Here is a 17,049-nt window from a genome sequence, read left to right as displayed (position 1 = left end):
CTGAGGGATAAACACACTGTTTTCAGTTAAGTGAAAATATAATGTTCAAATAGTGGATTATATACGAATAAATAAATCACAATCACCTATTTTGGACCACTGAATAAAAAAAAAAAGTTCAGTTTTTTTCTTGTAATGTTGCCTTTATTGTTATGTATATCAGCATTACACAAATTGTGACAAAGATTGAAAATAGATTCTAAACTGACCAAAATCTGATTTGTCTTCATCCGTCACAATTATTTGCAAGAACATTCATTTTTTGAATTACCAAAACCATGATGTAATAAATATCACATCATGTAACAATACGTATTTGTAATTTTTTTTTTTTTGGCTGCATTGAATACAACAGATATTATTTGGCCTTTTTTCTTGTGTTTCTTTGAATTTGTTTTCAGACATCTTTGTTTTGGAAACATGTTTTTAAGTATTATGCTATGCAAATGATCTTATATGCTATATCAAACTAATGACTGACCAGATCCCCTCAAGGATAAATAACTTAAAATGAGTAAATGTTTCTTCTTAAGCACACTTAAAGACGTAAATATCATTCATTTCATAACAAAAAGAAGTTTCATGTATGTATTCACAAAAAATGAAGATCATTTATTGCACATTTAATGTTTTGAAAGGTTTCATGCCAATGAGAAATTATAAATATATGCTAGAATAAAACATCACCCTTTACAGCACACCCGTAATACACATTCAGACAGAAAGACATGCTTCTGTAGTGCCATACACATGAGATACATGTCCACATTGTCCAATATCTTTGCATAATTTGAAATACCCACACTCGTATCTAGATCACATACAGTAGATTCTATAGCCTTCTCATTTGGTAAACTGTTGCATTTGTTCATGCTCTGTTGGGGCCATTCTCATCTGAGTCAGGATCCTTCACACTGTCCTCACTTGGCAAGGATTCTTCACCAGAAGAATGGGAGCTGAAATCCCCCACTCCTGACTCCTGGTCACTATTGTCAGCATCAGGGCATTTTGGTTTGTCTCCAAACAGGTGAATCTCTGCGCTCTCTCGCTCTCCTTGATGTAAGGTGAAAACATTGGGAGCAGCACCTATAAAGCCACCAATGTAATCCTGAGGAGTATTGGCCAGGCTTGCATCTAAAGGTAACGACCAAAGCGTCTGTTTGCTGTCCAACACACCCTTCTGCATGTAAAGCGTTTTTGCACGCTCCTTATCCAGAACAGCCAGTTTCTGCAAGGGGAAAATATTTGATCACTAAAAAAATTCTGCATTTGCAGAACATGCATATTATGGAAACAACATTTCATTGTAATTCAAAAGATTCAAAATAAAACTAATATGGCAAATATCTGATGCATGTTCTACCTGCTCATAGAGAGCCAGTTCTTCCTCAAGTTGCTGCGTTTCCTCTTTTACAATCATCAAACAATCCAGCTCAGACTGACGTGGATGCAACTCACGATCAAACCGATTATACAACCCTCTCCAGTATCTAAATACAGAAAAGACAAATTTTTGCAGTTAAAGGGATTGTTCACTCAAAAATGAAAATTACCCCATGATTTACTCACCCTCAAGCCATCCTAGGTGTATATGACAAATTCAGATTAAATTCTTCTTTCAGACGAATACAATCGGAGTTATATTAAAAAATGTCCTGGCTCTTCCAAGGATTATAATGGCAGTAAATGGCAGCCCAAAAGAATTGCATCCATCCACTATAAAAATAATCCACCCGGCTCCGGGGTTTTTTTTATACTGGATGGATACACTTTGTTGACCTTCAAATTTTGGGCTGCCATTCACTGCCATTATAAAGCTTGGATTAGCCAGGACATTTTTAATATAACTCCTATTGTATTTGCCTGACAGAAGAATGTCATATACTCCTAGGATGGCTTGAGTGTGAGTGAATTATAGGATAATTTTCATTTTTGGGTGAACTATCCCTTTAAACGAACAAATAGCATATACCAGTTACTCTGTAACAGCTGTATTTCTAACAATTTCTTCTGTGTGGACTAAAGAGAAAAAAAACTGTGCATGAGAATGGGGAAATATGCATTGTCAGGTCAAATTTGTTTAATAAAATGGTGAATAAAAAAAAAACTGTTAACATGTTCTGACATACTTAAAACAGAAGGGGGCAGTACTGGGCCTTAGAAGTCCCTGATCAGGTTTGAACAGAGGGTTCATGAAGTCCAGCTTGTTCTCCCAATAATGAGGCCATATGGAATGAGTTTTCCCTTTGATGCTACAGGAAAAAACATGCAGAGAATTTGATCATGTGCAATACCCCAAATTGACAACAAAATTAAGTTTTTTCATTCAAGCTTCAAATTACCACAGATCTTTCCTCTCCTTCTGGCTGTTACAGACAAAGTTTCCATAGTGACAGGAGTATACGTGGTTGTGAATGCTGATTAGAAACTTCTCATTGTACTCAAAAGAACAGGGGAACTGATCCATAAGCTGCCATACACATTCCAGGAACTGGTCTATAACAGGTGACACTTCCTTGGCTTCTCCATCTACATGACCGCATCTGAAACGCCATGAAGTAAATTACATTTAGAATGAGCAATCTCACCTAGTACATCCAAAAACCTGTGAATTTTAAGATGAAGGCCAACCTGTGTGAAAACTTGTGTCCAAATGAAACCCAGTCTTTCTCAATCAGCACCTACACATAAAATAAAATAGGGGTTTCACTTACGCTGCTGTTCTTTTGAACTTTCTAAACATCTAAAAAAATATTTATATGAGCAGCAAATCATTAGAATTAGAATGATTTCTGAAGGACCATGTGACACTGTAGACTGGAGTAATGATGCTGAAAACATCAGAACATTTTATTATATTAAAGTTACATTTTAATATATTAAAATTAGTGCTGTCACTTATTAGTTATTATACATTGTGTATGTACATATTATTATACATTGTGTATGTACTGTGTATAGTTATTTGTATATAAATACACACTAATTTGTGTATTCATTTAAGAAATATTTACATGTACTGTATATAACTGTATATATATTTATATTATATATAAATAAAAATATTTATATAAATATAAAAAAAATTCTTAAATATATACATGCATGTGTGTGTGTATATATATATATGGGTCAATGATATGACATGTATTTTTTGTGTCCGAATTCATTATTTTCCACCCAAAAAATTATAAATACATGTCACATATCAAATTGATCTACAATATTTCATTTATAAGATACTCTTTTAATTTTTTTTAAAAATTCAATTGACTTTTTGAGTTGAGGTGTTTCAAAGACCTAAAATGTCAGGTGGTGCGACCAGCAAATTTACATTTAAAAGTATCAATTCCCACTCCAATTGCAAAATTAAGCAATACATATAAATGTAAACCATTATATAATGTATACAAACAATAATAAAAAAAAAAAAAAAAAAAACATTAAAAAAAAAATGTGTTCTGAACACAGAAAAGTGTGGACATAAAAATGCAATTTAAAACTCTTTTGCTTAAAAAAATTTTTTTATCCTACATTTTTTTCCTTTTCTTATTTATCATTGACCCATATATATTATTATATATAATTATATATATATAATTATACACAGTATATACACAGTATATACACATATATTATGTAAACACAAACTTTTATTTTAGATGTGGTTAATCACGATTAATCAATTTGACAGCCCTAATAGAAAACAGTTATTTTAATTTGTAATATTATTTCACAATATTAAACTGTTTTACAGTATTTTTGATGCAGCCTTGGTGACCAAAAAGAGACTTCTTTCAAAATCTTGTAGTGGTAGTGTACTTGAGAACAGTTAAATGTCCCAGTTTCCAAATGTATCCCAGTTTCATAATCAGAGACAACTATAAGTTTAATTCTTAAATTTTTAAGCCAACTTCCTCAAAAAGTGCAAACACTGTGGCGCTAGCACAACATTGATCTATTTGCTTGAGCGCTCTGACCATCTTGTTTAACTGATCAATAAAAGGCGGAGGAACTGTATGTGAAACCTGTTTGAAAACATGCAATATTTTTGCAATTCCGTTTGATGATGCTTGGGCATCTGCACAGACCTACTGCTAGTGTATCAGGAAATGAGATGGTATTCCCAGAGATTTAATCTTTGCTAGAGAGTATGTTTTTCTTTTTATGTTGACCCCATATGAAGGTACATTTCTAAGAAGAGATGATTCTCTAAACTGATCTCTGCTATTGAATGAAACCTCTCCAGCAGAGATCCAGTCAATCCTTATGATTAAATGAGTAAGACCCATTGGCAGCCAGTCAGTTATGCATCTTCTTACACTGTGAACTCAGTGACTCGAATGAAAAATTTGATAAATCACTATAATGTAGCATGCTGCTGTTTACCATGAGTCCCTTGATGGTCCTGTAGTAGGGGTCCAGAAGCACACTGGCCACAGAGCAAACCTGAGCCGTCCTATCCCAGCCATCAGAGCAATGAACCAGGACACTGACCCCTTCCTCTGCCACGGCCTGCGTGCGTGTCACATGAGAACATGAAATCAGTACCGTAGCGCTCACGCTGAAGAACTCTCAAAGAGATCTTTTACCTTAGATATGAAGGTTCCAGCCTCCATGATCGATTTGATGTGCCTCAACCAGTCAGAATTTTCAAGCCCCAAGAAAAATTCTCTCATGGTGGGAGAACGCAGTGCAGAAACTAAAACAAAAAAGCCACCATGACAACAGACACTTTGAGAAAATCCAGACAAATTCACTGCTTAAGTTTATATATGATCCTAAAAAGACGATGATGAAAACCAGGAGAATTTACAGTAGGGAACTGATATGAGGAATATTTTTGGATATCCGTAGTTTAGACTCTTCTTTAAAGTGCTTAATATTTGCTTTGGCTATGCAAAGAAAGCTAGTGACTAACAAAAGTGTCCTCTGTGAGTGTTCTCTTTATTTATGTTACTTAAAATATGCACTGCTGATAAATCGGCTTGATGACAGTTCTGTCTTATGGCTCATTAGTTATCATGACAACCTAATAAATTTGTATTTCTATAAGTGGCATTGATTCTTTTTCTCCAAACTAACATAAACATTCCCTGTGAGCACTTTGATATGTCAACAGTTCAAATGTGATAAGAGTATTTAAGGGCTGGTGACGTCCCATGAGAACACTCCAGATGAGAGCTCAAGCCAATATACTGACAAACCAATATACAGAGACCAAACTGACTGTATTCCTAGGAAGAATCAAGCATACTGTAATGAGATCTCAAACAGTCTCTGCTGGAAGCCTACAAGATTATTCGACCAGATGACCCCCTAATGTTTTACGGGTCAAAATGCTATCACACCCAGTACCGCTATTATTTCTTCAACACTGGAAGATGATATTCTCACGCCCTCCTTTTTTCAATCAGGGGAAAAAGGTCCCCAATCGTCAAGTCAACAAAACAAAAATAGGCGAGGAATAAAAGCCAGATGGATTCAAAGCACCCCTACTACACTATCTGCTTTGCCAAGAAACTCTCCTGTGGTACAATCCACGGCTTCATTGCAGAACATCTTTATTATAGATGATAAAACGCTAAGTGGTCTCAAGATCTCCCATAAAATTGAAGGGGAGCTGTTATATACTGGTTCAGGCTGGCTCAACAGAAGGATCTTTGGATCTAGCACACTGGTTAAGATGGTACAATTAATTTTCTCTCATACCCTCTATGAGTTTCTGCTGGCTGTTCCTCATCACATGAATGTTTTCAATGCCGATGAACTGGAACTTAATGTTGCAGTAGTTGTCCTCATTTTCGTAGCCTTTGCCCGCAGCTCGGTTTGCCATTGCGTTTAGCTGGAAATACATGCGATTCTCACATACAACGGCTTCCATGTGTAATTCTGATATCTGGTCCATCGTATACTGATATTAAGTGGACTGACCTTGGGCCTGGTGTCCACAACATACATGAATCTGCTGCCAGGATTAGACTTCATGATGGCCTGCAGCATTTGCTCGTCCTCCAGGCAGCGAGCACTAAAGCCAGAAAGAGGCTGACTGCTGCGACATATTGTGGCCTAAAAAAAAGACATCATGTTAGTTGGTGTTTGCATATGTTGGCATTCTGTGGTGTCATGCATTTTTTTAAAGGGGCAGCAGTTGACAAAAAAAAAAAACACTGAAAAGTATACAGTGGTGTATTAAAATAAATAAATACATACATGTTATTAGTATATATACAAATGAAGACTTCAGATGCAAACGCCTCCAAGTCCGTCTGACGTTTTTCTTTAAATAAAGCATTTTTGTCAGGCTTCTATGTAGGTTTCTACCTAAGTACCGCTACTTCTGAATGGGCTGAGGCTGGGATTTAGTGGGTTTGCAGTGAAAGTATTTTATGAACGTATAAAATATGCGGAGAGAATTCACTCAGAATCGTTATCTCATTTTTGACCAAAGTGGTTTTTAGATAGCCTAGAAATCTAGACGCACCCTAGCGGCAGCAAATCTAATTCGCCGCGAGTGTAGTCTAGCAACTCTCGGTAGACCTGCGAGCTGGAAAAACCAAACTCTGGTCAGGCCAATCACATCATGTATAGAGGCGGTGAGCAGACTTAACATAATGACGGCACGTCACGGCAGAGTTGCGGCGGTTCCGCGTGCTACTCGTAAACAAAGAAGCTGGCGAACGGCAGTCTTTCGAATCGGCTTTGGCCGCGACTCCATTTGTCCCACCCCTCGGATTGAGCCCTGTAAATGGTGAGTTCCCAGAGTGTTTTTTTTTTTTTTTTTGAGGCTTTTGCATCTGAACTCTTCAAATATATTTAAACTTAATTTTAAAAAAAAAATTAAAATATATATTTTTAATACATTCCATAAACTATAATAAATTCTGTTCAATCAAGTAAAAATGCAACTATTATCCAACCTCAAAGTAATTCCCAATCCTAGCCTGATTCTTTCGTGCTCGATATATAAATTTAGTTTGAAAAACAAAGGGGAAAGGTATGGAAGCTTGTTTCTGCCATAGAATACAAAAAAGGTAATTGAGGAAAAAAAAGTTTTTTTCCCTCACAATTGTGTTATATAAAGTCACAATTCCAAAATATAAACTCTGCAATTCTGATTTAACGCAATTGTGAGTTATAAAGTCAAAATTGTGAGAAATAAACTAAGTCTCTGTTAATTTAAAAAAAAAAAAAAAAGAGTGAGAATTGGACTTTATAATTCACAATTGCAACTTTATCTCTCACAATTCTAAAATTAACTTTTACATTTTTTACGGAAACAAGCTTCCACAGAAAGGGGATCCGGGCCCAAAAACAAACAAAAAATATTTTAATTTAATGATTTAATGAAAGTTTTAAAAATATAAATTTTAATAATTTTTAAATCAAATTTTTATTTTAATACTTTAAATAAAGCTATCATACGGCCTCAGACAGTAATTCCCAGTCTGATCACTTCAAGATTGATTAATAAAATAAACTTAAAGAAGAACACAATGTCCTCTCAGTGGAATGGGCATTTCATGAGAATTTAACCTTGGCCTCATAAAACTCTGAGCTTGCAATATTACATTTTTAGACACTGTTCTAATCATATTTTGGGGTTAACAAACCATGAATGGGGGATATTAAACTGTAACTGACCCCTTAGGGCCTCACCCGTATGATCCTTATGTGGAGGTCACAATCTTCTCCATGTGGTTTGAATTCATGTGTCCAAAAGTAAACACAGAGACTCCAAGGGGAATATTTGACCTCAATGAAATTAAATGTCTTTTAACAGAGTGCGGAACCCAAGAGGGTGCAGAGAGGGCTTGACCATGCTGTTAAAATATCCATTATATTGTAACTCATAATGCAGGAATATGCTTCATGACACTATTAGTAACTTATCATGGTAAATGTATGACAGTTTGGTGTTTGAGTTGTGTTTGTGCTATGGCAAGCTGGAGCAAAACCAAGCTTTTTCTTTGTAAAGAAAATCCTATCAAGCTGGAGTTTAATGCTAAATCAAGCTACATCACATTTATGGTTCTTCTCGAGTGTTTTATATATAAGAGCACTCAAGTCTCAAGAACACTATGTACTTGAACCTTGAACTGGCATCCTCAATCTGATGACAACGTATTTGGCAGGCAAGGACTTATGAAAGACAGGACAAAATTCTCCACAGCCTCATTAAAAGGGGCCGATGAATGCTAAGAGAATGTGCCAGATGTGGAGGCAGACTTACATGATTTTCCTTGCAGTAGTATGACAACGTGGGAAATCGACCTCTGCTACGAAACTTAGAGCTCCCTACGATCACAGGGAGGGTGACGGATTTAGGCACAAACAAGTCAGATGGGTAAGTATCACACACCTGTGTCACAAAGAGAAAAGTTATTAAAAAAAACCCCTACATAATATACTGATTGTGTTTACATAGCGCTGGTGGGTGATACACTAACTCTGTACTCTCGGTTGATGGGGGTGACATGCCATAGCTTATTTGGAAGTCCCATTCGACTGTATTCAGCCTTCAGATCTAAAAACTCCCATGAGCGCTCCCGTTCAGCTTTGTCAGCGTTAGGATTGAAGGAAAAACAATACAACTCTTCATATTTTTCTGCAAGACAAGGGGGAAAAACATGACAAAATGACCTTGTACACTTAAATATAGAAAAGTGTATTGAAGACCTAATATATACTTTGAACATTATGGCCCAGTTTCACAGACAGGGCTTAGATTAGGCCTTAGTTCAATAAGGTCATTTACAAAGCTTTTTATATATGTACCTTAGAAAAAAAAAACATCACTGGTGTGACAAAACAATGGCACTGACGTATTTTAAGGCATTTCAGTGCAAGTTGTTTTCACAAACATGTATTTTAGTCTGGGACTTAATCCTTGAAACCGGGGGTATACTCAACATCATGCTGATTTGTCTGCAATGTCATTTCAATCAAAAGTTGAGTCCCAAATGCACTTATGTTATACACTTATACCAGGGATGTCCAAACTCCTGTAGAGTTTAGCTCCAACTTGCTTCAACACACCTGCCTGGAAGTTTCTAGTATGCCTAGTAAGACCTTGATTAGCTGGTTCAGGTTGTATAATTGGGGTTGGAACTAAACTCTGCAGGACAGTGGTCCTCCAGGAGCAGGATTGGACACCCCTGATTTATACTATGCACTAAGTACTCAACCATTTAATGCAGGGCTGGGTAACTTTGGCAGTTAAGATCCATTTTCCTGCCGAGTTTATCTCCAAGCTTCAGGATTACTAAAAAGCTACAGGCAGGCGAGTTGAATAGAGGGTATGCACGTGACGTCACTGTCAGCCGGAGTGCCTGCGGTAACACCCGCTGAGTGGCAAAAGGACTAAATGGTAGCATTGGTTTTCGGCGTGAATGCAGAGAAAAAAACATCTAAAGTGGGAAAAAGCTTTGAGATTGACTGTACAAATAGACTTGACAAGAAACATACAAGAAATAAAGAGGTATATTTTTACAGACTGCCGAAAGCCACAGAAAAAAGAAGCTAGTGGATCGCTGTAATTCACAGAAACAACTGGACTCAGGGCAATAACACATGGATTTGCAGATATCATTTTGTATCAATAAGTTGAATCTTGGGGTAAAATTATATCCTATATTATTGTATTGTTATATATTGTATTAACTCACCGGTTAAATATTTACCATCTAATATTCTCTACAATTGGGTGTTTTTAAATAAACACTGACAAGAACAATACAAGTTTTAGGGCTGGACGGTATGACACGTTTTGGGATGTCTGCCTTTACATGCACATGAACTTTAATGACATCCCATTCTTAATCCGTAGGGTTTCATATGGAGTTGGCCCACCATTTGTGGCTATAACAGCTTCAACTCTTCTGGGAAGGCTTTCCACAAAGTTTAGGGCTGTGTTAATGGGAATTTTTGACCATTCTTCTAGAAGTGCATTTGTGAGGTTAGGTACTGATGTTGGACGAGAATGCCTGGCTCGCAGTCTCCGCTCTAATTTATCCCAAAGGTGTTCTATCGAGTTGAGGTCAGGACTCTGTGCAGGCCAGTCAAGTTCCTCCACACCAAACTCGCTCATCCATGTCTTTATGGACCTTGCTTTGTGCACTGGTGCGCAGTCATGTTGAAACCGGAAGGGGCCATCCCCAAACTGTTCCCACAAAGTAGGGAGCATGAAATTGTTCAAAATGTCTTGTTATGCTAAAGCATTAAAGAGTTCCTGATTTGGTGCTTGATTTTATTCACCTTTGGCAGTGGAAGTAATTGGAAAACCTGAATTCAATGATTTAGAGGGGTGTCCCAATACTTTTGGCAATATGCCAAAAGTGTATATAACATTGATACCCACCAACTCTATACACGATGTGATTGGCCTGACCAGAGTTTGGTTTTTCCAGCTCGCAGGTCTACCGAGAGTTGCTAGACTACATTCGCGGCAAATTAGATTTGCTGCCGCTAGGGTGCGTCTAGATTTCTAGTGATCACCCAGACTTAGATAAAGCGTTCACAGGCAAAATTTGCTTTATGCATTTCCCCGCCGTCAAAATCAGGTACATATAAATGTCAGGAAACACGATTACTGGCTGCATATCAATATCCATGGATCACTGGATCTTTGGTAAGCTGTAAGAAACACTATATCAGGTCCAACATTTAGTTAAAACTGATAATAGTTTGTTTTACTTGCGTTTTCAGAGATTCCTCTATTAAATCCAGTCACGCAGAAGGCTCTTTTGCCACTCAGTCCGGCTGAGGGGGCGTGTTCTGTCAGAAAAGTGACGTCAATGCATACCCTCTATAAGGTTGGAGCTGAAAACTTATTCTTGAGGGCCAGAGTTGTCCAGCCCTGGTGTAGTGTATGAATTTTAAAAGGTTTTTTTTGTAATCCAGTATCGAAGTCTCATTTCCGGTACATAAGGAAATTTGTGGCTGTTGAGTGCATGAAGTGTCCAACTTTCCACACATCTAGGCCTTTGAAGTGTACTTTTTCTTTTTGGAATTTTCAGGGTGAACATGCTACTCACACACTACAAAATGGTATAGAATAGTGCACAAGTATGCAAAATGGAATACACCGACAATATGATAGGTGACCCACCTGGCCTAGACAGACGAGAAAGTGAAATGTAAACATCATGGCAGTCGCTCTCTTGAGGAATAATAAACTGTATGACCTGAAAGTTCTTGCAGTAGATTAATAAGGGGTATCCACTCTGAAATGCTTTATGCTTTACAACATTACACACTAAACTGTGCAGAACCTGTGAAAACAAGTAAACTGTGTCAGTTATTGTACTTATAAGAAGATTAAGAAAGCAGTACATTTTAGAGCACAGAAATACTTGACAATGATGATATGCCACAAATATTAATGGCAATAGTTTATACATCTGACATGGCAAGCACTTACCCACAGCTCATTTCTGTCCTCAGATCCTTTACCTACAAAGATAGTGTGTGTGGCTGTCAGGTAGAGTGTGCCCACTTGAGTTCTTCGAGAGGAACTTCTGTCCACTAACCAGACATTTTCAACCTGCAAAATATAATTAGTTAATTAACTAATTTAATTAGACCAGGGGTTTTCAACACCACATGCCCCCATATATGATCACCCTCATGTGAGGAACTTAAATCCTAAAACTAAAAAGCATCTATCTTTAATAAAAACCCACTCAATTTATACACTGGGAAATAAATATCATATATCTAAAATAGCTTCTACGTTACATTATTTTTTTTTTTCAACTCACTATAGTAATGTACTGATAATCTAATTTAATTTGTTAAATTACTTTATTAAAATATTTGTACTTTAATGTAATATATTTAATTGATTAATACCCAACTAATTCGATTTAATATTTTTTTTTCACTTGTGGCCTCAGTTTGAAAACCTCTGAATTAGACAACATTAGTATTAGTGATGGACTTTAAAGTATCAGACCACAAACACATTATTGAGCATCCCTCTGGCCTGAAGTGATACGGCAGGTTTATCTGCGATAAATTGCCACACGATAGCATAACTTAAAATTCCTAATGTGAATGTTGCTTTTCATTCATTTTCTTTAAATGATAACTGATCAGATGCAGGCCTTGTAAAGGGAATCATTGTGTCATGGATGCTGGACAGTTATAGCCTACCTTTGGCATTCTGATGTGCTCCATCTCTGACCACCACGCCTCTGGCGCGTGCAGCTTTCAGGGTACAGAAATACCTCTTAGTGTCATGCGGAACGAGTGTTATTGTGTTAATGTAAAAACAATAATATTTAAAGTATTGTAAGCAGCGCTGTCTTTGAATCCGGGTTGATAGGTACATATATGGCTCCTCCCGTCATCTGTAGTGATTCACCGTCAGGTCTCTGCGCTGCGCGGACCGCTGCATGGTCCTAAAGCCGGTAAGCACCTTGCATCTTGATTTTAGCAAAGAAATATAATAATTAATCGGTACGGATCCCCTAAGCGACATAGAGTTGGAAACAACATATAGGAGGGTAAATGTTAGTTCAATGCTTTTGCGTTCTGTCACTAATGTTTTGCGCTCCTCCGAAATACTTTGCGTTCGCTCGCAAAACGTTTAGCGTTCCCCCGAGAAACTTTGCGTTCACTCGCAAAACCTTTGAGCTCATTTGAGGGGACGCAGTTTCTCGGGGGAACACAAAACATTTGCGAGAGAACGCAACAGTGACATAATTTTTTCCTCCATGTGTTTTTCCTTCACCGTTTTCCTTTCAGGTTTCGTGCTAAACCATGTGCGTGTTCTTAATTTTATGATTATATGTTACTCAAGTGAATATTTGAGCGGTAGGCTAATGGTTGAAATCCAGGATACAAAAAAGCTGAGCATTTCCATTGTAGTTGGACAGGAAGAAATATACATCTGGACTTGTATGTGGGGTATGTTGACTCATTAATAGTTGTCACAAAGCTAGTTGCACAAAATATGTTTTCAAGTCTCTGTTTATAATCTGAAAAAAATCATGTTAGAATTAATTACAGAAATGACTGAAGTATGGGAGTATTAGGGAGGAAGGGGCGCTTTTAAAGTCACCATGAAATCTAAATTGACAATTAATTCATCATTAATCAAAATAATTTCCTAAAATAACTGACGTATTTACTGGCCTAACCCTAACCCTAACCCTAACCCTAACCCTAACCCACCCAACCTGTCACTCACATGACATCACAGCAATAGCAAACCATAACCATCCAGTGGGTTTGTAAACTATGTTATTGAATGAATCGGCGATTAACCGTATTGATGGCTCAATCAGATTAAAAAACCTTCATGTAAACACCTTAATTAATCCGACTGAGCTCGCTCCAAATTATATTTTGATCAGATTGGAAGGGGTTATGTACACTTGAAATAATCTGATCAATAGGAAAAAATGTATCATACAAATGCTTCAATCGAACTCATTGAGGTTCAAATCAGTGCGTGCAGTGGCGTGATGCGTATGTTTATGTTTTAAGTCTTGCGATCATTAGTGCAGTTGAGTACATTGAATATTAACTAAATATTTGCATTAAAAAAATCTTTTTACTTATATGTCAGGTTTCTTTTTTGATATGTCATCAAGACAAAAATGCCAATTAACCGGGATCAGATGCAGGTCATAATAACCTTGAACGTTCAGATGCACGAAAGTGATTTTATGACCGTATTAAAATGATGATCAATTGTACAGAAATGAATTGATAATCTGTCTTCTTGGTTTCCCCCCAATTAATCTGTTTATTTTACCAGTAGATATTTTTAACTATTCCTAAACTCAATTTTCACAGTTAATAATAGCACAAATTAAGTTCACAGATAACTATCTTTCATTCTTAAAAAATCTATCTCCAGCTGTCCTTCACTAACTCTCTCCCCCATCTCTCTACACAAAATACATATTGACACTGCTGTGACGTCATATGAATCTTTGAGTTAATCAGTGAGCCTTTTTAGACAGTATACAGCATTAATGTCGAGGGGGAAATAGTGTGAAAGACTTTGATTTGCCAATTGACTGGTTCAAGTCCAATCCCCATGGATTTAGTTCAATGCTGTTTAACTTTTCAGTATGGAGATTTTTTGTCCAGACTAATAGATCACTCCAGAAGGAGATCTCTTTTTCCATACAGTATCGTAATCTTAAAATATAATGTATACATCTAAAATAATGTGATCAGTTTCACATCACCAAAATTGTTATTGTGCATTTTATACTGTATCCTCCCATCTTTCCTGTTCAAACTTGCAGAATTTGAGTAGGTACTATGTATGATAATGCATTTTGCCTGAAAGCATATAGCGTTTCTCTCATTCGCACATTCTTTAAATATGCCTCTGATAACCACCCATGTCCTACAATTTAGCAGTACTTACAATGAATTCAATAATTATCAGCCATAAGAATAATAAAGAAGGATTGTGACCTCATTATAATAATGGCCCAGTTTCTGTAACTAAGGATTGATCCATCAGCCTTCATGTATATCTGATCTTATTCCCGAATCACTATATCATTAGCTGACATGAAAAAAAAAAGCATTTAATGTCAAAAAAAAAAACTTGAATTCCTGAATAACTGATTAGTAACTGTGTGGTTGGCATAGAAAATTGACTAAACTAGAAAAACCTTGGGGTAGTTTCTCACAGGAGCACTGTGCTTAAGAGGATTAGACAAATTGAGCACTTTTTAATAAAGAAAGCATTAAGTATATCTTGCAATACACACAGGTGATCATTTCAGCCTTATTGGCATTCAATAAAAACACGATTATAGGCATTAAGGAAGATAACTGGGTCAGTATGTCACTATTCAGTGCGTAAGTTTATATTCATTTTCCCTCCTATTGCACTTACTGTATACCATATTATGCTTTCTTAGCATAAAAATAAAGCTTTTGTGGTCTTACCTCCACCAAACTCTCCTTAGGAAATGCAGGGATGTCATAGCTGAACAGTTTCCCATGGTGATGCTCACTGTAACTGATCAAACCTGTCTAGATATTCAACTTTAGCTGAGTTAGCAAAGGATCATTCAAGTCTAGACTTATAATCTTCTAGCATACAGCTGTATGTGAAGTGAAAGATCATTATTGGTCTCATTCCTTCAATCAGGCTGAACATATTAAAGATTGTTCTCTTTGTCATTTAATGCAGGACGGTTAACAGGTAGCTGAAGTCCAAGGACTCTGCCAGTTTCCACCGTTGGTGCGTCATCAAAACAAAAGCAAGCACAAAGTGACGTTCATTGCATAAAAGTTATTTGTTCTCATAGATAAAGAAGGAGAGAGGGCAGTTCATCTTTGTAACAGCTGCATGTGTTTTTCACCAATGACACTGCATGAAACTAAAAAGTTGATTGCACAGCAGTTTTACTATTTGCATCCATGTATAGCCCACTTCTCTGCAGAAATCAGTTTGTACTGTCCTCTGGTCTTCCCACTAATAATTGACTTGAACATTTCCTAGTTTCAGCTCTGTTAAGTGGTGTGGAGTGTCCCTATGACAAACAGTGCTGTATAGCGGTGTTGACATTAGAACCAATATTTTTGCATTAGATGAATCAACTATGGTCATTGTAATCCGTTGTGTCGGCCGGTCCCGAGAAGCAGTGGAAACCCTATTACTCATTTTGGGAAAAATCGGTTGTATGACCTGAAATGAATGTGCAGTTCAACAGGTCTCTTCCCATTTCTCAAAGGATCTGGTCTTCTTTTGTTCTCTACACTGTGTTGGACTATTGGCAGATTAGTATAGCTGCCCTTTGGACTTAATTTTTCACCCGAAAAAGGCCTCTAGGTTTCAGACCAACAGTGCAATTGTCATGCAATTTAGAGGCTGGTAATGTAAAATAAACCAATCGATTCTGTTCTGTTCGTACACATCTCATGATGTTTCGAAAGTTATTTTAGCAAAAAGTTGCACCAGGCTTTAGATGTAACTTCTTTTGATTCATGTCAGGTCTGTCTTTACCCTGACGGCTGTGCCAGCATTGGCAAATGCTGTAAACCACATTCCCTGAATGTCTGTAAAGCAGCCGTTCTGCTGTTTCCCTGGATAGCGGATGAATGTTTGCAGTGCTCACTTACCCATCCATTCAGGGTGGCATTTGCTTTCACCGTGGTGTTCAGAAAAAGGGCGCAGAATGGACATAGCCTTACAACTGGTGATGAACTGATGGAGAAGAACAACACAGTCTGACACATGCTAGAGCAGAGTGATGGAAGACTCATTCCCAGTTACACCAGATGCTTTCACCTTTTCGAAATAGAAAGTAGATTGACACACTGCACAAAAGATGTCACAATTCATGTCACAATCGGAGGCACATGCAAAATACCTCATTTTCAGGTTAATTCTTCACTCCTGGTGGCCAACCACACCCCGTTTTAACTGTATAATATACACTCACCAGTAACTTTTTAGGTACACCTGTTTAACTCCTCGTTATGCAAATACGTAATCAGCCAATCACATTGCAGCAACTCAATGCATTTAGGCATGTAGACATGGTCAAGACGATCTGCTGAATTTCAAACTGAGCATCTGAATGGGGGAAAAATAGTGATTTTAAGTGATTTTGGTTGTTGGTGCCAGACTGGCTGGTCTGAGAAACTGATGATCTACTGGGATTTTCACACACAACCATCTCTAGGGTTTACAGAGAATGGTCAGAAAAAAATAAAATATATAATGAATGGCAGTTCTGTGGGCTTAAATGCCCTTTTGATGCCAGAGGTCAGAGGAGAATGGCCAGACTAGTTTGAGCTGATAGAAAGGCAACAGTAACTCAAATACACTTGTTATAACCAAGGCATGTATAAGAGCATCTCTGAAAGCACAACACATCGACCCTTGAAGCAGATGGGCCACAGCAGCAGAAGACACACCGGGTGCCACTCCTGTCAGCTCTGATCAGGAAACTGAGGTGACAATTCGCACGGGCTCACCAAAATTGGACAATCTCGTCTCGATTTCTGCTGTGACATTCAGATGGAATGGCATGAAAGCATGGATCCATCCCGTCTTGAATC

At 37.3% G+C, this 17,049-nt stretch overlaps 1 protein-coding gene across 2 annotated transcripts; it reads right to left on the bottom strand.

Annotated features, from left to right (window-relative positions):
- Positions 1 to 129: 129 nt before the first annotated feature.
- Positions 130 to 15,250, bottom strand: mtmr7a (myotubularin related protein 7a). 2 transcript variants are annotated; one of them, XM_079839598.1, is made up of 15 exons: positions 14,926 to 15,250; positions 12,157 to 12,428; positions 11,423 to 11,545; positions 11,111 to 11,273; positions 8,451 to 8,608; positions 8,234 to 8,362; positions 5,935 to 6,069; positions 5,713 to 5,845; positions 4,593 to 4,702; positions 4,390 to 4,515; positions 2,632 to 2,681; positions 2,343 to 2,543; positions 2,130 to 2,252; positions 1,364 to 1,490; positions 130 to 1,228 (listed from the first exon to the last, which is right to left on the bottom strand). In XM_079839598.1, exons 2-15 carry the CDS (start codon positions 12,178 to 12,180, stop codon positions 869 to 871), a joined length of 1,962 nt encoding a protein of 653 aa, XP_079695724.1. In that variant the 5' UTR covers positions 12,181 to 12,428; positions 14,926 to 15,250; the 3' UTR covers positions 130 to 868. The 2 variants fall into 2 exon arrangements, with proteins under 2 accessions (XP_079695724.1, XP_079695725.1); XM_079839599.1 differs by lacking the exon at positions 14,926 to 15,250 and adding an exon at positions 13,180 to 14,566 and having other exon boundaries at positions 12,157 to 13,140.
- Between the last annotated feature and the right edge of the window lie 1,799 nt (positions 15,251 to 17,049).

Source organism: Gobio gobio, assembly GCF_949357685.1.
Source record: "Gobio gobio genome assembly, chromosome: 16".
NCBI classification, from domain to species: domain Eukaryota; kingdom Metazoa; phylum Chordata; class Actinopteri; order Cypriniformes; family Gobionidae; genus Gobio; species Gobio gobio.
The sequence above is the reverse complement of the archived record's forward strand: the minus strand, read 5'-3'. Positions and strand labels throughout refer to the sequence as shown.